General features: G+C 39.9%; 1 protein-coding gene and 1 pseudogene across 6 annotated transcripts in view; both read left to right on the top strand.

The window, feature by feature from the left end:
• The window catches only part of MYRIP (myosin VIIA and Rab interacting protein), a 390,291-nt gene that overhangs the window by 156,955 nt on the left and 208,646 nt on the right, over nucleotides 1-24,690 (top strand). For 4 of the 5 annotated variants that reach the window (XM_082746223.1, XM_082746221.1, XM_082746224.1 and 1 more), the window contains one exon: nucleotides 13,290-13,511. In XM_082746223.1, the coding sequence (XP_082602349.1) occupies nucleotides 13,290-13,511 (222 nt within the window). Of the gene's footprint in view, nucleotides 1-10,651; nucleotides 10,721-13,289; nucleotides 13,512-24,690 lie in introns of all 5 variants that reach the window. The other variant, XM_082746225.1, reaches the window with a different exon arrangement.
• LOC309842340 (large ribosomal subunit protein mL42 pseudogene) lies at nucleotides 624-3,100 on the top strand (annotated as a pseudogene). Its single transcript has 2 exons — nucleotides 624-642; nucleotides 1,167-3,100. The product of its transcript is annotated as a large ribosomal subunit protein mL42 pseudogene (transcript).

Raw genomic sequence — 24,690 nt, forward strand, 5'->3', positions numbered from 1 at the left:
CTCAGAAAACTGTATAACACTTATGAAAGAAATTGAGGAAGGCACAAGGAAATGTAAAAACATTCCATGCTCATGGATTAGAAGAACAAATATTGTTTAAAAATGTCTGTAGTACACAGACCTGTACCACTGGGGATAAAAATATATGTTTATAAAAAATAAAAAGTTAAAAAAAAAAATGTCTGTAGTATCTACAGCAATCTATACATTCAGTGCAGACCCTATCGAAATACCATCAACTTTTTTTTCATAGAGCTGAAAACAAATAATCCTAAAATTTGTGTGGAACAAGAAAAGACCCCAAATAGCCAGAGTAATGTTGAAAAAGAAAACCAAAGCTGGTGGCATCACAATTCTGAACTTCAAACTTTATTACAACACTGTGATCATCAAGACAGTATGGTACTGGCACAAAAACAGACACATAGATCAATGGAACAGAATAGGGAACCCAGAAATGGACCTTCAATCTATGGTCAACTAATCTTCAACAAAGCATTAAAGAATATCCAATGGAAAAAGTACAGTCTCTTCAGCAAATGGTACTGGGAAAATTGGGCAGCCATATGCAGAAGACTAAAACTGAAGCATTTCCTTACAGCATACATAAAAATAGACTCAAAATGGATGAAAGACCTAAAGGTGAGATAGGAATCAATTAAAATCCTAAAGGAGAATACAGGCAACAAGCTCTATGACCTTAGCTGCAGCAACTTCTTGCTAGAGGTGTCTCCAGAAGCAAGAGAAACAAAGGTAAAAATGGACTATTGGGACTTCATCAAAATAAAAATCTTCTTTTGTGGAGCAAAAGAGACCGTCAACAAAACCAAAGACAACGAACAGAATGGGAGATGATATTTGCATATGTCTTAACAGATAAAGGGCTAGTATCCAAAATAAGAACTTATCAAACTCAACACCCAAAGAACAAATAACCCAATCAAGAAATGTGCAGGAGACATAAAAGACATTTCTCCAAAGAAGACCTACAAATGGCCAACAGACACATGAAAAAATACTCATCACTTGTCATCAGGGAAATGCACATCAAAACCACAATGAGTTACCACCTAACACCAGTCAGAATGTCTAAAATTAACAAGTCAGGAAATGACAAATGTCAGGGAGGTTGAGGAGAAAGGGGAACACCTATTACACAAAATAAGAACTTGATATCAGAACTCTCTGGAAACATTTATTTCTGTTTCAAAACGGAGCTTTATATTGTGTTTGTCATAAATCTACATATTCTTCTCTACCAGATGACTATAATTGCAAAGTAGAGCTTGCTTTGACATCTGATGGCAGGACAATAGTGTGCTACCACCCTTGTGTGGACATTCTATATGAACATACACAACCTATCCCTCAGCCGGATCCTCTGCTTAATAATGAAGAAACACATGACCAAGTGCTGAAAACCAGATTAGAAGGAAAAAATGAGCACTTGGAGCAAGGACCCATGATAGAACAACTTAGCAAAATGTTCTTTACTACTAAGCACCGTTGGTATCCTCGTGGACAGTATCATAGATGTCGTAGGAAACTGGATCCTCCAAAAGACAGATGATACTGAGGTTTTCAGGAATCGAAAAGATGTTATCTTGTGTCTCATTCACCTTTTGAGAAAATGCATTGAGTATATTCACTAACGTGTTATATAGCAAAATAATAATAAAATGTGTTCATGTAAATAAAAAAAGAAGATGTGGTATCTATGTACAATGGAATATTACTCATCCATCAAAAAAAATGATATCTTGCCGTTTGCAACAACAAATGGTATTAGGGAGGGTATTATGCTAAGCTTAATAAGCCAATCAGAGAAAGACAATTATCATGTGATCTCACTCATATGTGGAATTTAAGAAACAAAACAGAGGCTCATAAGGGAAGAGAGGGAAAAAATAAAACAAGACAAAATCAGAGAGGAAGACAAAATCATAAGAAACTCTTAATCATAGGAAGCAAACTGAGGGTTGCTGAGAGAGTTGGGGTATGGGGTAACTGAGCTGTGGAAATTAAGGCAGACGTATAATATAATGAGCACTGGGTGTTATATAAGATTGATGAATCACTGACCTCTACCTCTGAAACTAATAATACATTATATATTAATTAATTGAATTTAAATAAAAATAAAGTCCTAGGACACAAAAAATTAAAAGATAAAATTTTTTGCACACATACTCTCTGACGCCATTATAACCAGGACATTCCTATCAAGTGCTCACATGAGCAAGCTATAATTTGGGATACTATACAAAGGAAGGATTCTACTCATGTCCACAGGCTGCTCATCATTCAGATACAGAACACAACATGTGCTTATGCCCTCTAGAAAGTAACCCGAGTAAAGTGTGGAAGCCTCTCATTTTGTGCCTCAGAAATGTTTTGTAGGGATCAGTTCTACCAAATGCCTTACACATAGTATGCATTTTATAAAGGTGATTGCCATTCTTTTTTGTGGAAGCATGAGTTTAAAAAAGGAAGTCAGGACGCCTGGGTGGCTCAGTTGGTTAAGCGGCTGCCTTCGGCTCAGGTCATGATCCCAGGGTCCTGGGATCAAGTCCCACATCAGGTTCCTTGCTTGGCGGGGAGCCTGCTTCTCCCTCTGCTTCTGCCTGCCTCTCTGTCTGCCTGTGCTCGCTCGCTCTCTCTCCTTCTGTCTCTGACAAATAAATAAATAATTAATTTAAAAAAAAAAAAGATTTCCTTTAAAAAAAAATAAAATAAAAACAATAAAAAAGGAAGTCATCTCTTTTTCTCTGGGAAGGGAGATGTCAAAGAAATTTAATAAACGGCTTTAAAAATGTTTCTGTAGGTTTTCCAATAGTTTCCGTTCTGTATTCAGATTTGGGGCAGGTAGTTCACTATAGAGTAAGAAAGGGAGTCCTCTGTGCCTGAGCATCAGAGGGTAAGTGCCGTAACAGCTATGCTGCATCACCAGTGAAATTTGATATCTCTCCACAGGCTGACCTATACAGTGACTTCTTCTAGATGGAGAAATCAAAATACTAATAGAATTAAAGTAGGTGTTCACATACAACACATCATGCATTAAATGTCAGAATATGGATGTGGTCTGCAGTGTAGAGATTTTCTTAGCGTCCATCCCCAGTAAATGCGAAAATGAAGTCTGGAACATTTCTGTTTCATTCACAACAGCCTGGAGAGTGATGACAGCTCCACTTCTCTGGGAGAGTATGCTTGTTCAAGGTCAGATCTATATCAACAAGCCCAACAGCAGGAAGAAAATTCTGCAGGGAATAAGTGTCTATTTCTGCGGATGCCACAGCCTGCAGGTTTGCCCGGCTCTAGAAATGGTGCCTGTGCTCAGCCACAGAGAAATTTTTATTTGCATGTATTAGTATTTGAATGATGAATAAGAACATTCCAGAATCTGAAATAGTATATTTATCTCTTATTAAGAAATAAAAAAGAAGAATCCTGTTCCCTCATTTTATGTGTTTGAATTCTCCTTTTAACTTTCCTTTGGTGCTTTATCTTTGGTAAATTTTCAGCAACAGAAAGCAGAATGTCTTGCTTAGCATGACCAAAATTTACCGTGCAAAATAAGAGTTGGTCAAGTGTTTGGTCGTTTTGCATATGGGTTTTCCATAATGGTAGATTCCTAAGCAACTGACTATTAAGAGGTTTTTATATTCATTTGGCCAATGCTCTTGTTTTACTCTAATCCCCAGCCCATTGACTGAACTTGCTTGGAAAGAAATAGTACACCCTGGAACAGGCAATCCAGGCCAGGCCTTGTGTGTTGGGAAGAAAGAAGGCCACCCCTGTCCTCCTCTCTGAGGAATTCATTGTTCTGTAGAAGGCACATGAACAAATGGTTACAGTTCAGCGTAATGAGTGCCATGAGAGAGTTAGGCACAAAGTGCTAGTTATGCCTGGCAGTACTGGAAGCACGATAGAGAAGGGGACATTTGAAGTGGATCTGGAAGGAAAAGGAGGAGAAATGTGCTGGTAAGGAGAAAAGGAGAAGAAATGTGCTCAAAGGGGTGCCATACAGCCAGAGTCATCATCACACCTTTCTAAGTAGTGGTGAAGGGCAACCATGTATTTTCCAGGCTGGTCATTCTGCATGAACTGTCGCAGGTGGCTTGGAGAAGAGTCTGCTGCAGTGTTGTGAATGCTGATGGTGAGGGGCTCAGCTAAGGGAAATGTGTTTAAAGGGTGTCATTATGCTAAATGGATAGGATTTGATGTGCAAAAAAAATAAAAAAAAAATAAGAAAAAGGGAAGTGTTGGGAATTCCTTTTAGGATTCCAGAGAGGCCTCGGGACAGAATTTAGTGCTCTTTGGGGAAAGATCTGGGGATGGAAATACTACCTATAACCTTAGACAGTTGGAGGTTGGTCCCACATAAGATGGCAACCTAGAGACCTCGACAACTACAAACCCTCATCCAAAGCTTAGGAGAGCAGATGGGACCAAAGGTGTGAGGACAAGTAGCATGTGCACCGCAATTTGTGACACACATGAGGCTCAACTTCTCAAGCGGGAATGAAAACAAGATGAGGAATAAGGAACAAACTCTGCAGAAGACATAATGCAACATGAATTAATCTGGATAGAAAACTGTAGCTCCACAGGAGTCTCTGGTAACCAGAGAGCAGAGTGGTCAAGAGAGCCGATGTCAAGGTCAGATGGAATGGGAACTTCAGAAAATCTTTGAATATGATATTATGTGACTTTTCTTTGAAAATGTGTCAGTCAGGGTCCCATCAAAACAGAAGCTCTTTTAATATTTCATACAGAGGTTCATACAAGATGTTCCAGAGATCAGTAACCACAGGAGCTACTTCTGCCTTTAGGGCTGGAGGAGAAAAGGAAGAAAAGTGTAACTCAGATTCCACAGGCCTGCATTTCATGGCTGTTGCCCTATTCCTGCTGAAGGAGCCCCCACCACCAAGAGGGGACCAAGGAGCCCCATTTACCCACAGTTGCCTGCTTCTACTGAAACATGAAACAGGAAAATGGTTTCTCCCTCCCACTTTCCAGTCTCACACAAATACCTCCCATTGGCAAAGTCAAACCAACACCAGTAGGCAAGAGGGTCTCCAGGCTTCCAGCCCTTTTTGTTACATATAAGAGACCATGGAAAAACAAGAAAGATGCACAGTTCCAACAGCCAATACCTGGGAGAGGGGACTAAAGCAATTGTTTTTATATACTAGGTACTATTATTTCTCCTTTATAAAATATGATGTGTATAATCTAGTTAAGAAATGGGGGGGCACCTGGGTGGCTCAGTGGGTTAAGCCGCTGCCTTCGGCTCGGGTCATGATCTCAGGGTCCTGGGGTCGAGTCCCACATCGGGCTCTCTGCTCAGCAGGGAGCCTGCTTCCCCTCTCTCTCTCTGTCTGCCTCTCCATCTACTTGTGATTTCTCTCTGTCAAATCAATAAATAAAATCTTTAAAAAAAAAAAAAAAAGAAATGGGCAGAAGACATGAACACTTTTCCAAAGAAGACATTAGATGGCTTACAGATACATAAAAGATGCTCAACTTCACTCATCCTCAGGGAAATACAAATCAAAACTATGATAAGATACCACCTTACACCTGTAAGAATAGCTAAAATTAATAACACTAGAGACAAAAGTTGTTGGCAAGGATATGGAGAAAGGGGAACCTTCTTGCATTGTTGGTGGGAATGCAAACTGGTGCAGCCACTCTGGAGAACAGTTTGGAGGTTCCTCAGAAAGTTAAAAGTAGAGCTACCCTACTATCCAGCAATTGCATTACTAGGTATTTACCCAAAGGTTACAAAAATACAGACTCAGAGTGATATGTTTATAGCAGCCTTATGAACAATAGCCAAATGATGGAGAGCACTTAAATGTCCATTGATTGATGAATGGATAAAGAAGATGTGGTATATAATATATACAATGGAATATTAACCATCAAAACAATGAAATCTTGTCATTTGCAACAACATGGAAGGAGCTAGAGAGTATTATGCTAAGTGAAATAAGTCAGTCAGAGAAAGACAAATACCATATGATCTCACTCATATGTGGAATTTATGAGAGAAAACACATGAAAAGAAAACAAAGGGGAGAGGGAAACAAGCCATAAAAGACTCCAAATGATAGAGAACAAACTGAGGGTCGATGGAGGGACGTTGAGTGGGGGTTGGGCTAGATGGATGGTGGATATTACAAAGGTCACTTGGATGAACACTGAGTGTTGTATGTAAGTGATGAATCACAGAATTCTACTCCAGAAACCAATTTTGCCCTGTATGTTACTAAGTAAAATTTAAATTTAAAAAATGATGTGTAATGTACCAATTTTTATAGGACATGTCTTTACAGGCACTGTGTCTTGTTTTCTTTCTGCTCCTCATGCCTAGGATAGTAGGTGCTCAGTAAGTGTGAATTGAGTGAATAATTGGCAATCTAAGCAATAGTGTCTATGATCATGAAGTGGTGCTACACAGGTATGCATCAGAATTACTGTCTCTTTGATAGCAAACAAGTGACATGTGCCATCACTTCTCCCTGCCACACCCGGGGCAGACACTGCTAACTTTTCATGACTCTGTAGCTCCATTGAGCCTGTGTACATCCTCTCAACTGACAGTGCTTCACTCACTACCAGTCAATCAGAGTTGGCATGGCAGTGGACCAAGAAACCATGAAATGTCGATAGGTTTTTCAGATGTCCATTGCAATCATTAGTCACTTGGAACATGCAACTCAAAACCACAATGAGGGGCACCTGGATGGCTCAGTCGGTTAGGTGTCTGCCTTCAGCTCAGGTCATGATCCCAGTCCCAGGATCCAATCCTGCATCTGGCTCCCTGCTCAGTGAGGGTCTGCTTCTCACTCTGCTTGGGACATAGAATCTGATAAATAAGAGATGGTTCAGAAGAAGGTCATGCTATTCCTCTCCTGAACCTCTGGTTCAAAACACTCCATTTGCTTGGAACAAATTCTGGAGAGGTTGGTACAGTTTTATTATTAGATGCTCGGTTTTAAATGTCCCTGGAGTTTGCAGCCTTCTGTGTCAGGAAACAAAACTCATAGTGCTCAAGTGATCCTGTGGATTGACTTCACAGAGCTCTTTTGATCCCCAAAGGCTTTCCTTCCTGGATGTTTTATCCTATTTAATTTAGTGGCTCTGAAATATCAATAGAAGCCGGTCAATTGCTGAGGCTGTTCTTATGTTGTTTACAGATGTCAGAGCTGTCAATGACTTAGCTCATCTCCTGCTCTAAATCTGAGAGATTGGAAAACATCTTTATGCCTTAAGGGAAAAAAAAAACCTCTGTCTTGTTTCCTTGTAAATATTTTGTTCAGCCAAGTCTAAATTATGAGCTGGCCTGATGTGGCCCCCACTTCTAACTCTGGATTCAGTCTCTCCTTGCTCCCCAGTGCTCAAGCAACAAGTATTGGGCAGTGCTATGCAGAGCAGTTAGCCCTGCTCATATATATCATCAGATGTTTAAGCCAGCTCAGGACACCTTGAAAGTTAATGCTGCAAACACACCTGAATTGTCATGAAAAGATGTTTTACGATATTGTTGTTAAGTGAAACATGAAGTTATGAAACCATACATAGATTCCCAATTCTAGTGGTGGGCTAGGATGAGCTAGTGCAATCCTTCTTTGTACTAAATACACTAATAAAACACAAGATTTAATATTTGTAAACCATGTATCTGGTAAGGGACTTGTGTCCAGAATACATAAATAACTCTGACAACACAACAATAACAAAGATAAATAATCTAATTTTAAAATATGCAAAAGGTTTGAATAAACTTTTCTCCAAAGAAAATATGCCAGTGGCCAATAAGTACATGAAAAAGTGCTCAACATTACTCGTCATTAGGGAAATGCAATCAATACCACAATGAGGTAGCCCCCTCATAATTCCTAGAATGGCTATAATTAAAAAGACAGACACTAGCAAGTGTTGGTGAGGGTGTGGAGAAATTGGAACCCTCATGTTTTGCTGTTGGTGATATAAAATGGTACCGTCTTTTGGAAGACATTCTAGCAGGTCCTTAAAAGCTTAAACATAGCATTATCATAGGACCCAGTAATTTCATTCCTGGAATTGAAAACACGTCCATGCAAAAACTTGCTCATGGGTGTTCATAGCAGCATTATTCATAATAACCAAAAAGTAGAAGCAGCCCTGATGTCCACCAATTGGTGAATGGATAAATAAAATATGGTATATCCATAAATGGAGGATTATCTGGCAGTAAAAAGGAATTAAATGTTAATACATGCTATAGTATAGATGAATGCTGAACATATGCAAAGAAAGAAAGAAGCCAGACACAAAAGACAATGTATTGGGTATGATTTCATGTATATGAAATGTCCAAGATAGACCAAGCCATCGAAACAGAAACTATATGAGTGGTTGGGTTGGCAGGGACTGGGTGGAGAGGCCAGCAGTGGGGAGTGACTGCTTGATTGGTATGGGGTTTCTTTTGAGGATGATGAAAATGTTCTGGAATTAGATAGTACTGGTAGCTAGACAACTTTGTGAATGTACTAAAAACCACAGAATGGTACAATTTAAAAGGGTAAATGTTATGGCATGTGGATTATATCTCAGGTTTTTTTTTAAGTCAAGGGGAAAAGTAAGGAAGGGATACTCCTCAGGATGGAAGCAAAGAGGGAGGTAAAGCTAAGTGGTCGGCATGATCAGATAGAGAAGGAAAAGGCTCTGATGGCTAGTGGCTGCACTGCTAATTTCTGTGTGCGGACAGAAGAGGTGGTATGAGCCTTCGAAGGGCAAGCTGAGAATGAGACACCTGTACAATGTTTAGTATTGGAGGCTTTCACTCTCAGTGAAAGGGGACACCTGGAAAATTTCTACTCACTGGCTTTGGGGAGCTAGAAAGCAGGTGACCTTTGCCTGGAACCCTGGGTGGAAGAAAATAAGCCTCCCATTAGGGATCAAAGCTCAAAGTCCCAATCCTGCAGTACACATGGGATTAGAAATCCAAATCCTATTACTTGTGTGGTACAGGATTTTCCAAGCTAAGAAACAGATGTGAAACTGGTCTGGAATTGATAACCCCTCTATGGTGCCGTGTGAAAACAAATGCATAGCTGGCTTGCTCTCTGCAGCCCTTGCACAGAACAAATGCACTTGGGGAAAGAGCAAGCTAGGCTGAAGGACACCTCATTCAAAAATGGTAAACCAGGGGCTCCTGGGTGGCTCAGTGGGTTAAAGCCTCTGCTTTCGGCTCAGGTCATGATCCCAGGGTCCTGGGATCGAGCCCCACGTCAGGCTCCCTGCCCCAGAGGAGCCTGCTTTCCTTCCTCTCTCTCGGCCTGCCTCTCTGCCTACTTGTGATCTTTGTCTGTCAAATAAATGAAAAAAAATAATAATTAATTTTTTAAAAAATGGTAAACCAGGGAAGCCTGGGTGGTTCAGTGGGTTAAAGCCTCTGCCTTCAGCTCAGGTCATGATCCCAGGGTCCTGGGATCAAGCCAGAATCAAATCGGGCTCTTTGCTCGGCAGGGAGCCTGCTTCCTCCCCCTCTCTCTCTGCCTGCCTCTCTGCCTACTTGTGGTCTTTGTCTGTGAAATAAATAAATAAAATCCTTTAAAAAAAATGGTAAACCATAAAAGAAAGAACCCACCTTGAGCAAGACTTAAGAGACATACCCGGTAGAAGAATTAATACCCCTTCTAAGAATTTAAGATAATGTAAGAACCAGGAAGAGGATATAAAGGAAGTCTATTTAAAATGGGTAAAAAAAGAAACATAAGAGAATGAATAAGAACTAGAATTGAATGGCACCAAAGAGAGAAGGACAGGCAGACTTTAGTGGAAACAAATCATGCAACTTCTGGAAATAAAAATTAAAGTCCATTAAATTTAAAAACATTTAAAGAGTGGAGAAAACATGAATGAGGAAAGAATTTCTAAACTAGGAGTTAGAACCAAAGCACATGTCCTGAATGTATCTCAGAAATACAGACATGACAGAAAGATTAGGAGGCATGGAAGAACAGGGAAGCCTTGACATAGAATTCCAGAAGGAATGATTAGAGAAAATACAGCAGAAGACAGTATTCAAAGTTATAATTGGGGAATTGCTTAGAATTAATGAAAGCCTTAAAAAATTACCAAGAGTTCCAAGAAGAACAATGCAAACAAATCCCCACTTACACATTTTTTAGTGAACACCGAACAGAACACTAAAAACAAAAACAAACATACAAAAACCAAATAAACAAACAAAAAACTCTTACTAGTAGCCAGTGAGAAAAGTGAGATTCCCTGCAAAGGAATAATCAAACTGACAAACTTCACATTACATTCGATATCAGGGGGAAAAAAAGATGGACTATTCCCTTCGGTATTATCTGGTGCCTTTGGAAAGGAACTGCCAACGTAGGATTCTGTACCCATTGAAAGCATCATTCCAACATGAGGATGAGATAGACATTTTCAGCGAATAAAGGTTGCTAGAGTTTCTCTTGTGGGGAGAATTGCCAGAAGGAGTTCAGGAAAAAAAAAAAAATTAAAGAAGAGGAAACATCAGACGCAAGATGCACTGATGAACAATAAAATTGGTACATGTGGATAAATCTATGCAAATGGCAACTTAAAAATAATAAATGAATTCTGCTTCTGTTGACAGCTAAGCAAGCTCCTATTGGACCAACCCGCCTGCAGATGAAAAGAATATCTTCTGGACACAAGACAAAAAGTGGTTACTGCACACTGCACAGCACCCCATTTGCAACCAAATCCAGGAGATACAGGAGGGATGTTGACACTTGGAGGAAGGAAATGGCAGTAGAATTCCTGTGTTCTGGCTTTTTGTCTGAGAGCAGGTCCCATACTGCATCATGTGGGGTGCTAAAACTACAGTTAAACAATATTAAGAACAATTTTGGCAGTTACAAACTAAGATTGAACCAAAATACTGTCAATAATAACATAGAACATCAGAAGGAATTAACACTTATGTTGTTAATGAGAGGAAAGCCATTAACAATAGATATTAATCCCAATATGCATGTCAACCACTAGAAGAAATGAAAAAGAACAAATGCCAAATCATACTCAGGAAAGAAAAGAGAATGAAGAATATCAATCTAATAGAAAGTAGGAAAGGAGAAAAAGAGGAAACAAAGAACATGATAAATAAAAAACATTAAATAACAGTAGAAATAAATCCAAATGTATTAGTAATCTAGTGCTTGCTTCGGCAGCACATACGCGAATATATTAGCAACCTCAATATAAATGGTTTAAACTTACATGGTAAAAGGAATTCTCGTACAGCGTGAAAATAGCAAATTCAGCTACGTTCTGCTTATAACATCCCGATATGAAACACAATACAAATGTTGAAAGTGAAGATTCAGGTATAAAAAGCACACCATCAATTTAAAATTAACGAATATAAAAAATAACTAATGTAGACCATAATATAAGACAGACTTGGAGACAAAAAAGCATTATTAGGGATAGAGAGGATTTTATGTGATCACAAAAGAATATTTCAGTAAGAACATAACATTTATTAACTTAGGATATTTGATGCACCTTACATTATAGTCTTAAAAACATAAAGTAAAAATGAACTAGAATTGAAGAGAGATTATAGATCCACAATTATAATGGGAGAATTCAATGTTTTGTTCTCAAGAAATAGAGAGCAAATATTCTTTTCAAACACACATGGGACTTTATAAAAATTGATCATGTAGTAGGCTATTGTGCAAGTCTCAACAAGTACTAGAGAACTTATTTCTTCCAGACTCTCTTCTCTGATCAAAATGTAAAATCAATAACAAAAGTCCTATATGTGGAAATTTCAAGCTCAAGAATTTTTATTGTTATATTCAGTTAGCCAGCATATAGTACGTCATTAGTTTTTGATGTAGTCTTCAATGATTCATTAGTTGTATATAACACCCAATAAAAATGATCTGATTGAAAACCTGTGGGTGCAGTGAAAGGGATATGTGGAGAATTTTATGGCCTTAAATGCATATGTTAGAAAAGAATTAACATTAAAAGTAAATGGGCATGAGAGACTATGGACTCTGAAAAACAATCTGAGGGTTTTGGAGGGGCAGGGGGTTGGGGGTTGGGTATTGCACGTATTGCATGGAGCACTGGATGTGGTGCATAAACAATGAATTGTGGACCACTGAAAAGAAATTTTAAAAATAAATAAATAAATTCTAAAAATGATGCAGCACAAAAAAAAAGTAAAATGGACTTTACTTTTTAAAATTTATTTTTTAAAATTTATTAAAAAGTATATATAGGAAACCCTAGGGACTCTGCAAAAAAAAATCAAAAAATTAAAAAAAAAACTTCTAGAACTGATAAATGAATTCAGTAAATTTTTTGCAGCATACGAAAATAAAGTGCAAACTGGGAGAAAGCATTTGCCATATGCATCCCAGATTGATCTGGGATGAACTGCAGTCACAAGCTGGGTGTGGAAAAAAAATCAGTTATTTGGCTGTTTATTTCTTGTAGGCATCCATTTTTGTAGCAGGAAACACATCTCAAATTTGCCGGGTCAGAGTAACTTGGTTACTTCCACTCGGTTTTTCTTAGGAAACCCAGTCTCTTCAGGGTATCCTTGTCTCTCAGGGTTCTTGTTCCTTCTCCCTGAGTGGAGAGAGAAGCCTGTGCAGTGGTGATGTTTTGCATTAATATGGCTGGCCATATGCCTGGTATGACCATGAGCTCTTGGAAGAAAGGATTGCCTTTGATCCAGTTCTGAATCACTAGTGCTTTGGATTTGCCCATCACCCAAAGAATCTTTATTGACTTATGTTGATTTGAAAGCTTTTAAAATCCCTGGGTGCTTTCATTTCCGGGGGATGTTAAATAGGACCAGGGCCGCATTTATCCTATTCCCAGCAGGGCTATTGTGGGGATTAATGTTTGAGCATAGATGGTCTATCGCTCCTTTAAAAAGGCATTAATTAAGTTAAAGGTTTTATTTTTCAAGGATGTGCTTAGTTTTTATAATAGTTTGTATCTCAATCTATTGTCTCAAACATAATAAGTCTCATGGGATTTCTCATAGAAAACGTGACATGCAGAAGTGCACAAAAATTAATCCACTATTAGGGTTCCTCTCTGGATATCACGTCAAACCATTGGTGTTTCAGAGTTTATCATTTTGTGGGAAGATTCTCCATGGTGCCTTGGCCTGTGGGAGGCCCTGGGAGAGAGTGGGGGTGCTTTATGGGGAGTGTGTCCTGACGGGATGTGCTATTTCTCTTCTCCTCCCGGCTGCCCAGCGAGATGAAACAGAAGCTGGCGGAGGAAGGCAGCAAATGCAGCATCCTCTCGAAGCACCAGAAATTTGTGGAGCACTGCTGCATGCGCTGCTGCTCGCCTTTCACCTTCCTGGTCAACACCAAGCGCAGGTGTGCCGACTGCACGTTCAACGTCTGCAAGAGCTGCTGCTCCTACCAGAAGCGCGAGAAGGTGTGGATCTGCTGCGTCTGCCAGCAAGCCAGGTGAGTGGCCAAGTGGACCTAACGTGTCCGCTGGGGGCACAGTATTTCTTTAGCCAGGTAGGAGCAGGCAGAGCTTGACTGGTCAGCACAGAGTACTGACCACAGTGAAGAGATTGCCGAGGTGTACAGAACACCACATGACCTTTAGAAAGAAAAGGAGGTCTCGTCCTTCCTTCATTCATTCCACAGGCATGTGCTGGATTCTTGGGAATTAAGCTGGGTGGGGGAATGTGATGGTGGATCAGGCAGATTGCTTAGCGGGGATGATGAATGCACAAGTGTTGATCTTGGTACCATGATACAGGCCTGACCAGTTCACCTGTTGGCGAGGAGCCATTAGCTCTAGGGTTTGGAAAAAGCTTCACAGAGAACAAGAAATAAAGGCAAGATGGTAAAAGATGAAAAAGAATTACTAACGTGAAAAGGTGTGAGGATGGTGGTCTCCATGTGAAGGAAATGGCTAGCATGGAGTCTCACAGAGATACATGTTTTTTTAATTCTCTCAGTGACTGCCAGAGTATTTCTTTAATACACCAAGTATTTAGAAATTGATAAATTTGATAAACTAGTGTCTGGTGTTTGTGGCTTGGAATTCTTTTTTTTTTTATAATTTTTTATTTTTTATAAACATATATTTTTATCCCCAGGGGTACAGGTCTGTGAATCACCAGGTTTACACACTTCACAGTGGCTTGGAATTCTTAAGTCGTTGCCGATCCTAGCCTCTGCAAAACACACTTGTATTCATTGCATCCTTCCATAATGCCTCTCACTGTGAACAAGACAGAGACTGGCTGTTCCCAAGAACACACACCAGAGCTCCTGCCTCCCTCATTTTTTCATTCTTTCCTCCTGCCTTATTTGTTCACTTTTATCCTTTAAGTTATCAAGCCCCAGCATTTTCCCATAAAGCTAGTTCATGGAGATGACTGCTAAGCTCCCTTGGGATCCCCAGCAACTCAGTCTCTGAGTTATAAAGAAAAACCAGTGGAAGCAAACGTGATATGTTGAGGACCCATTGTCCAGGATGGGGTGCTCGCCAGGTTCTGCGTATGACTTTCAGAGCAAGGAACCTATCCGAGTCCACATATATCAGGAGGAGGAGAAGTCCTGTGGCGCCAAAGGGAAGGAGGAGACTTTAACTGTAGGTGAGCCTGTGCTTGGGAGTGGATGATGCAACCTGGTTAATTCTGTGTCTTCCCTTTCTAGGTAAAGTTGGGTAATGGTCAAGTGCTTGTAACAAGAGAGTTGGATGTTGGAAGAGATTTGTGCAGCAGACATTACAGAAGTTGGAGTCTCAGGCTTTTGAGCTGGGTTCTAATCATTGACTGGTATACTTCTGACCAGCCCATTTGTGTTTTGCTCCAGCCATACTCAGCCTCGTGTGTGCAGACATGAGGAAAGCAGATGGTCAGGTTCTTTCTGGGTTGGGGAGTCTTCCAGGGGTTTGGGACAGATGCAAGGGTAACGGAGTGTAGTATATTTAAAATGTAAAAATTAAAATGATAGGTTAATGTGGATAGTGGATTAATGTGGATAAAGGAAAGACAGACAGAGAGGAGCTGTAGATGGTGGGAAGAAAATGGAAAGGTCAGTCAGCTAGAAGTACCTGGTAAAGCTGAAGAACTGTCTCCATAGGGGTACTTAGCAGAGAATGTTTTGTGTAGGGGAAAAGATGTTTGCAGTAGTGGTTTGCGAGGTGGAGCCATTGGATGGTGAATGTGGGCAGAGGAGGCTGAGGTCTATCTGAGGAAGACGTAGGACTAAAAGGCAAGTGCACATATTCTGAAGTGACCGGGCTGATGGCTAAAGTTTGGAGGGGGAGACTAATCCAGGTGACACAACTTTCTTGAGTGAAGAAGAGGAACGAGCAGGCCAGGAGGTGACAGAAATAAGGAGTGGAAGAGCACGGTGTGGCTGAATGTCATAATTGTGCACCCAGCAAGCTGGGTGAGTCTTAAACAGCATTTACTCCAACATCTGCCTATATTAGTGACCAACCTAATGGGAAATGAATGCCCCAAGGACAGGGACCCTCCCCATCTTCTTCAACTCCATTTGCAGCATGAGAGCCTGGCAGGTAGAAGGCACACAAATCTTTGTGGGTTGAGTAACAGACCAGGACAATGTTCCAATTGTGTGGTACCAAAGCAGCCAAATGTGTGGTACAATGAGGCTTCAGGAATTTTATTTCATTTTTTCCCACTTTTCCCAAATTAACTTTATTTTTTAATAACTTTTATTATGTGATGTTAGTCACCAAACAGTACATCATTAGTTTTTGATATAATGTTCCATGATTCATTGTTTACATATAATACCCAGTGCTCCATGCTATACATGCCCTCCTTAATACCCATCACCAGGCTTACCCATCCTCCTGAGAATTCGCAGTTTCATTCCCAGAGTCCATAGTTTCTCATGGTTCATCTCCCCTTCCGATTCCTATCCACCCCTCCTTCGTTTTTCCCTTCCTTCTCCTGATGTCCTCCATGCTATTCCTTAGGCTTCAGGAATTTTGAAAGAGAAAAGGATCCAGAGAGTGTAGAGTGTCTTAATAAGGTTTTCTGGAAGACGATGGACCCCAGATAGAACTCTGATTGGGAAGAGGAATCACAGGGCATTCTTGGGCAAGGTATGCCAAGAGCAGAAAAGATCCCCCAAGGTGTGCAAAGGGCCTGGAACAGACCACTCTTTGCAGTGGCATGTAGAATTAGGTCCGTTTAGGTGAAGAGTTTCGGTTTGATCCTCAAGAGCTGTGGTATCATCGAAATTTCAAAGCCTAGCAGTTATTAAAATGTGCTATTATTTACTGTCCATCAACATATTCACCCACACAGAGAAGGAAATACTGGTACCTGCATGATATTTTTTCTTTCCATTTTTCTCTTTTCCTCTTCTCAGTGGATCAGAAAAAATCTCCAAATTCTACTAAACAGTTAATAGCAATAGGACATGCAGTCACAGCCTTTCGACCCCACATGCCCTGAGTTGTGTGTATGGGTCTATTATCAGTTCCAATTAAATGATACATTGCTTTCATCATGTAACAATCATATTAAGTGAGAACTACACTACTCAGAATCATATCATTTGTAAATGGAAGAACCTTGCTTGAAAACCAGTCTTCTTATTGAAAACTGTGCTATTTCATTTATACAGGATTGTCTCAAGCAATAGTTAGATATTGAAAAATAAGCTGTAAAAGGGCAACAAATGGTTTGTAAGGCTATATTTTAAATTTCTATTTCACATTTCTAACCACCTAAAGAGAAGGCAGGAGGCTTTGGTAATCCTGTTGAACTAAATCTTGCATCATTTCCATGTCAACATTGCATGACAATTCCCTGAGTCTTGGAAGGGCATCAGAAAGCAAATAACCATCCATAGAAGGATAACTTGAAAGATATCTGAAAAACTCATGTACCTTTGCTCTATCAGTTTTTTAAAGGAAGAGGGAGATTACTGAGAAATCACCCACATTCAGTGTGTCTAACACAGATAGAACACTCCCACACTTGTTTAATCAAAGTTGGCAGAAGGACAATCCTCAGGAGAAGTTGGGAATTTTGCTGTTTCCATCTTGTGTGATGTCATACGGGGACACCTCTGGGAGTTTGAGGATTATAATAATATTGATAGAAAAGTGGAGCTTTTTCCTTGTTTCATTCAAGTTCATCATAGAAACCTGTCTAGGGGGAAAAATCCATGATACACGTGGCAGGTTTTTGCTTCTAGAAGTATGTCCGGGCCAAAGCACCTCAGAGTATGGGCTGACAGTGTTGTATATTTTGAAGGATGCCTGAGAAGAGTTTGACTTACGTAGTCAAGCTGTATAACTCCTCAGCACTACACAACAGACACAGCCAGATCCATCCTGTGAAGCATTGAAGGACTACTTTGATTTAAATCGTGTATGAAAATTTTCTGATCAATAATAGCTTGTAAAGCCTGTCGAGGTTCTGGAAACAGAAAAAAAAAATGGTTTACAACAGATTGTTTAGACTTTAAAAAGAGATTTTACCTGCCAAAGGCCAGTCATGCTGGTGGATGGCATTGTGGACACTAAGCCTCCATCCACATTTTTCATCAGTTTCTCTGCTCCTGGTACAATCTAAGATTCACCTCTTGGTTTAGAGGTGATTAATTTTATTGTGGGTGTTCATCCAGTAGATTCATATTCAAACAGTTGGGTTTGATGCTCTATATGTCAGAATCTATGAAGAACACATTGTGTGTGCGTGCGTGTGTGTGCACGCTCGCATGCATGTGCACTTGTGAAATCTCAGTGAAATGCTGGATAGCAGCTCTGTGAATTTGCAGAGGTGACCACTTTTGTGAGGCCACATTCAGACCCATATTTCACTGCCCACTGGCCACAGTGTGCTTTTCCCTTCCTGTCTAAATTAGTCCCATTTGTACTGCATTGATTTAGTTTCAAGCTGTTTGTGCAGTGGCTACCATATGCATACAGAACCAAGAATAATTATAAAATAATAAGAATTCTTGCCCACAAAAATTAAGGAGTCAGGAGTTGAGTAAGGGTAGACCTTCATGCAAAAATATTAACAAATTGCTTCAGAAATAAATGACTATCAGGAACTTGAGCCTGTCTATGGTATAGTTCTAAATCAACGACTTGGGTTAGAAATGTAGGGTTCATCAGGGAGGACCCAGATAGTGTGTAGTCTCTGTAAAAATGGTGGAATCTATAAATTCAGCTTTTTTCTTCTTCTTCTTTTCTTTTTTTTCCCATGTCCTAGTCTTCTGTTTGGTTATTTATTACAGTAAAAGTATTTTAATTTTAAATGAAATTTCCCTTTTAATGGCCATTGCTGTAATTATGATCAGCAGGTTTGTTCATCATCCATTCTTTTGCTTCATATGTTTTCCATTAAAAGCTATTTTTGTGAGGCCGCCTGAGTGGCTCAGATGGTTAAGCATCTGACTCTTGGTTTCAGCTCAGGTCACAATCTCGGGATCTTGAGATCAAGCTGCATATGGGCCTCCACACTCAGCATGGAGTCTGCTTGTCCCTAGGCCCTCCTCCTCTACCCCCCCCACCATGAGTATGCACAGGCACACACGCACACTGTCTTTCAAATAAATAAATAAAATCTTTAAAAAAAGAAAAGTTATTTTTGTTATCGGTTTAGAATTTTTAACTTTGGGAAATTAACAAACATTAGATGAATTCATTAGAGAATGAATACTGGATTACTTATTTTGGAAGTTATATAGCCAATGGAATACTACTAAATAATTCCTTTCGATATATATATATATATATATGACATACCTAGATACATGTCATACACATGTCTAGGTATGTCATATATATGTATATATATTTCAATTTGTCGCCTAGACAATTAATTGTACAGATTCATTCAAACATTATAAATAGTAGTTGCATTTTAAGAACCTCTGCAGGAAACAAAACTTTCAGAGCAAGTCCAGACCTTACTTATCAGCCATTGTCTATTGGGGTCAAATTGATTCAAGAACAATGATCTTACTTTCCTTGGGAACAAATTGGCTTCCTAGTTCTCTGCTTCATTATAAAAATTGTTCTCTCTGATTTTTGTCACTATGTGCTATTATCTTTAACACAGACCAATTTGGGAGATTGTTGTCAGGGAATGAGAAAAAAGAAATATCCTTGGAATCGAAATCAAAGCACATCTCCTCATTATGCCTATGCCATTGCTTTGGTTTTTCTGAGACAACTTAAGCCTTCATTTCTTTTCACTTGGAGTTTAATATCTTTTACTTATATCTGACCATTTATTCACAGTCCACATGATCATAGATTAGTATACTTCCCTTTTGGTATGAACGCCACAGTATGCTTTAGAGATACCCTAGTGGGTTTGCAATATCCCCCAAAGAGATACAGTATTAAAGATTATCACTATGGGATAAGGACATTCACAGGTGAGCAAATATATGGGAAGATACTGAACCTCACTAGAAAGCAAGGCAATAGAGATGTATGCTTCAAGTGGTTTTGTTTTCCTCATTAAACTAATGATTTTTTTATCAGTCTGCTTAGTGTCAATGAGGGCAGTTTGAAAAAGGCATGCGCATCCATTGTTGGTGGAATCAAAATGGGCATAACCTTTTACCATGTATCAAAAGCCTTTAGCATGTCCAGGCCCCCCCCCGAGCCCAGCAATTTCATTTTTTGAAAACCTATACCTGAAGAGAAGATGGAAGATTTTAATACTGCACAAAAGTGAGGTGTACTAAAGCATTTGTAATACAAAAACAGAAGTATTCTAAATGTCCAACAGTAGGACAGTGGCAGAAAATTAGGGCATATTCAACTTGATAGAATATGAAAAGCCCTTTAAAATAGTGTGTATATTACATTAGGATGGGTAGATTCTTACATTAAAACACTAGATGAAAAACTACCATGCTAGGATACCTGGGTGGTTCAATGGGTTAAGCATCTGCTTTCTCCTCAGGGTCCTGGGATCCAGCCCAGTGTCGGGCTCCCTGCTCAGTGGAGTCTGCTTCCTTCTCTCCATGCTCCCCACTCGTGCTCTCTCTCTAGTTCTCTCTCAAATAAATAAATAAAATCCTAAAAAAAAAAAAAAAAGAAAAACTACAGTGCTAAAGTGTACATATAAGATAATTGCTCTATAATAAACAAAAAGACTGAAAGGGAATATAGCCATCCATGCTGTTAACATTGGCATTGGGAGATAACATACGGATAAATAATTGTTGTCTTACCTCTATTTTCCATTTAGGTTCCAAATTTCCCACCTCTTACACATGTGCCTCTATAACCAGGTATATGTAAAACAAACATAAAGATAGTCTAGGATGTGCTCCTCTTTCTCCTTCTCCTTCCAAATCCTCTCCCCCATCTCCTCAGTGTTGCTCTTCCCTCAATAGCCACCTCCTCCCCTGCCCCACTTTATGCCAGAGAGCTAAAATCACCCAGCTTCCTAGGGAAAATGGAATCATCAAAGGGGACTTGTATTTTGAAGTCCTAAATAATGGGCACTTTAGGTTATAGATACCAGCCTGTCTATAATAGATCTCCATAGAGACCAAGACTGCAGCACTCAGTCTAATAATCATTGTCAGAGTGACCTGAACCATGAGGCAGTTGGGAATTTTGAAAAATGTAAATTGCCCCCAGTAAAAGCTAAGCATCTATTTTGTGGTCACTGATTTTTTTTACTAACCATAGATTAAATAACAAATATATCGAGAGTGCCTGCTATGGACATGGGATTGAATTGGCCTTTTCAGATGAGTTCTTTCATGTAACCCTTACAAGAACTCTGTGAGGGAGCAAGCGATGAGCCCCAATTTAGAGGCAGGGAGGTCTGAAAATTGGAATGACCCAGTGACTAGCCAAGGTCACTCTGTCAGTCCCAAGTTCAAGACTCTCCTTACAGCGTCCCCCAGGGATACAGCCTATGCCTTTGGGGGTCCCTCTCCTTCAGCTTCTCAACAGGAGTCCTTGCTCAACCAGCCACTTGGACCCTACTTGTAAGTGTGTGGAAGCAGTGGACAGTCTGCTTCCAGTCTGTGCTCTGGTGCTAAAGGGGTAGTGTAGATTTCCGTTCCCCTTGAAGGCCCTGTGTGTCCGCAGGCAGTTAACTGCACACTCACAGTCCCCATGCGGTCATAGCAATGAAGACAGACTAAGACACGGGAGTGAGTATCAGGAAAGGAAGACACAGTACAATGTGACGCTCCCCTCCCTTTGGCACTCTGGGCTCCTTACAGTCCCTCTTAGCTGAGGCCTTTCACTGTAAGGTGTATCCTGTCTGGACCTCCAGGGCTGAGTGGATGCTCTATCCACTGACTGACAGAATCTCTAAAAGCCTGCCTTTTTAGGAAAAATACAAACTATGACATTGTGTGACATTGAACATTAAGAGCATATGAACTAAATCTTTGAGATATTTTGGTAAACCATTGACCTCTCAGCACAACTTTTAATAGGTTTAAAAAAAGAAAAAGATTTACTTTGACATACAAAGGTTAGTAAGCTTTTGATTAAATCTGTGGTATTCACAGTGAGCATTTAGGATACATTTTTAGGCTGATAACCATAGGTTTTTACTAATGTGTCTGATCACATAAGGAGCTGTGATGGCTAATTTTATGAGTCAGCTTAGCTAGGCCATGCTCCCAGGTATTTGGTCAAATAGTATCTAGCTGTTGCTGTGAAGATGTTTTTTAGATCATATTAACATTTAAATCAGTAGACTTTGAATAAGGCCGATTACCCTCCATAATGAGTGAGCTTCCAATCAGTTGAAGGCCTTTCAAGAAAAAACTAATTTCCCCAAGGAAGAAGGAATTCTGCCAGCACAAAGCCTTTGGACTCCCAACTACTACAGCCACTCTTTTCTGGGTCTGCAGCCTGCTGGTCTACCCTAAAGATTTTGACTTGCCAGCTTCCATAGTCTAATGAGCCAATTTCTTAAAATAAATGTCTCAATCAATGATGATGATGATGATAGATAGATAGATAGATAGATAGATAGATAGATAATAGATATAATTTCCTATTGGTTCTTTTTTTCTGGAGGAATGATGACTAATACAGGGACCTTCACGGAATGGAGGAAGAAGGGTGATGGGAGGTAGAAGGAAGTGAAATCAGAGACCCCTTGGTATATTCTCCTGCCTGGTGCCAGAGAGAGGGGCCACAGTAACAAAGAAGCTGTTTTCAATGTACAACATGGGACCCAGCAGAGTTACACTGCAGCCTAGGGAACAATGTATGATACAGACCTGAAAAGAGAGGCCTTCTCTTTTGAAGACAGAAGCTCAAGCATTGTTGAGGATTGTTGGTCTGGGTAGCACTGAGGGAAGCTAGGAAAGAGATTTGGCATTTTCATAGGAAAACAAGGCCTGGCAGCAGAGAAACCCTCAATCTAGTGATTTCTCTACAACTGGACATTAGCAGGGGCTGGAAAGAGGAAGTACCACCAGTGACTTCCTGTGAGACTTCCCTAGGACTCCAAAAAAGACCCAGGAGACACACTGTGGGTGGAGACTGATGTCCTGCTTTGTTCAGGAGGAAGCATAGAAACCGTAACATTAGAATTAGAAAAATTAGAAACGTTACATGTGTATTTTCCCTTAGGCTGGTGGCACTTGGGGAAATTTGGCTTGCAGTAGTAATGCAGGCATTGATTTAGGCAAAGAAGGGAGAAAATAAAACGTAGGATATTGAAAAATTGGAAGATGAACCACCCCAGTCAATAAATGGGCCCATGACCCCAACAGTGCCAATCTGATCCTCTCTGGGAATTTGAATCTTGGGTAGAGCAATACATCAACTGAGGACAGTTAGAGCTGAGTCATCCCGAGATAGGTGACAAAATGATGACCAGGGGCATTACTGAGATCACTGGTGCTGCCACCACAAGCCTAGGATATTCAACTTTTCCCTCAATTCTTTAAGCCACCAGATCTTTCCATTAAGTTACCTTTTCAGAGAAGTCATCCAGAGTTCATTCCTGCTGTTTAAACAGAACCCAAAGAACCATAACTGGTATGGTAGACATAATGCAATCAGAGCTACAAGTCAGAAATTTGAAGCCAACAAAGAGAAGAGGCAGCTGACTATCCTGACATGGGACTGGGAAGGGGATATTTTTGTCTCTTGCATGTTTTCTAATATTCCACACTTAAATATGGTGCTTAGTAATTGGCAGGCCTAGCCAATACGTAAGCATGACCTACAAGAAAAAGAGTTCCTGAGTTTTTAATTTCCTGAAATCCCTGTTGCATAGCAAACAGAATGTTTTCAGCTACAACATTAGTTCAGTATGTGCTAGGAAGAGGAGTGATCTATGGGAATGGAGGAGGACGTGAGGGTACAAGCGATTTTGTGTAAAGGCAGGAGGGCCACAGACATGTTGTGGTACCTATCAGCTGAACCATGTCCTTTTTTACAGGTCAGGTGATTTCTCCTTCTTTAGTTTCAATGAAATTTCAGGAGGACCTAAATGACCACTAAAAATAATATTGTATCCAGATTGCCATGTGATTTTTGGCATATAGCTCAGATGGAGTTCAAAGTTGAAGGACATTGCCATAAAAAATTAATTAATTAATTAATTAATTAAAAAACTGCTTTTGTTCCCATCTATAGGAAAGTTTCCTCAGAGCTTAAAGTTTTCAAAAAGAACACATAAAACTAGTGCTGAACACTGTCTCATTCAAATATGAAATGGTATCCATTTGTGCATATAGGAACCAATAAAAGAGCGCTCTCACTGCAAGATGCATTTCCAACAAATGTATGTTTGTGTTTCATTACTATTTATCAGAATTTGAATATATTTATGACTTTTTTGTATTCCATAGAACTTTATGAACACTGAAAGTTGAATTTCATACAGTTTTCATGTGCTATGAATATGTATATTTATGTTGTTGATCAGTTGTGTCTTAATAATCAGAATTAATAACCCAAGATAAGTATTTTGACACTTAAAGCCTCAAGGCTCAGAAAGTTATTAAATTTAATTGTCACATTGCTGTGACAAAGAACGGTAACAGGGTGATAAATAAGACTTAAGCATAAAAATATATGACTTTAAAATAAAATTCTGAAAAGGAAGTACGGTGGGATAGAAATATCTGTTCAAGGAGAAAAATGAGAAATGTTAACATTCCAAATGTTAAGAGTCAGCAAATGATGGCCCACAGACCAAATCTGGCCTGTTACCTGTTTCTATTAAGAGGTGTTGCTGGGGGACGCCTGGGTGTCTCAGTCATTAAGCGTCTGCCTTGGGCTCAGGTCATGATCCCAGGGTCCTGGGATCGAGTCCCACATCTGGGTCCCTGCTTTGCAGGAAGCCTTCTCCTTCCTCTTCCACTCCTCTTGCTTGTGTTCCCTCTCTTGCTGCATCTTTCTCTATCAAATAAATTTTTTAAAAAAGAAAGTGTTACTGGAACACACCTATGTTTATTCCTGTACTTGTTGTCCATGGTTGCCTTCCCCTACAGCAGCAGATGTGAAGAGTTACAGTGAACCACCAGTGTCTGCCATGTTGCATAGTTTGAACTATCTGGGGATTCTGAACACCTGATGATATGTCACACAAGTTAGTTGCACCATTCTTGTTCATTGACTGCAGACCTATGGACCTCGTAACCCCATGGAGAGAGCCACATTTTGTGGCCT

The sequence above is a fragment of the Mustela nivalis genome (assembly GCF_964662115.1).
Source record: "Mustela nivalis genome assembly, chromosome: 1".
Classification (NCBI taxonomy): domain Eukaryota; kingdom Metazoa; phylum Chordata; class Mammalia; order Carnivora; family Mustelidae; genus Mustela; species Mustela nivalis.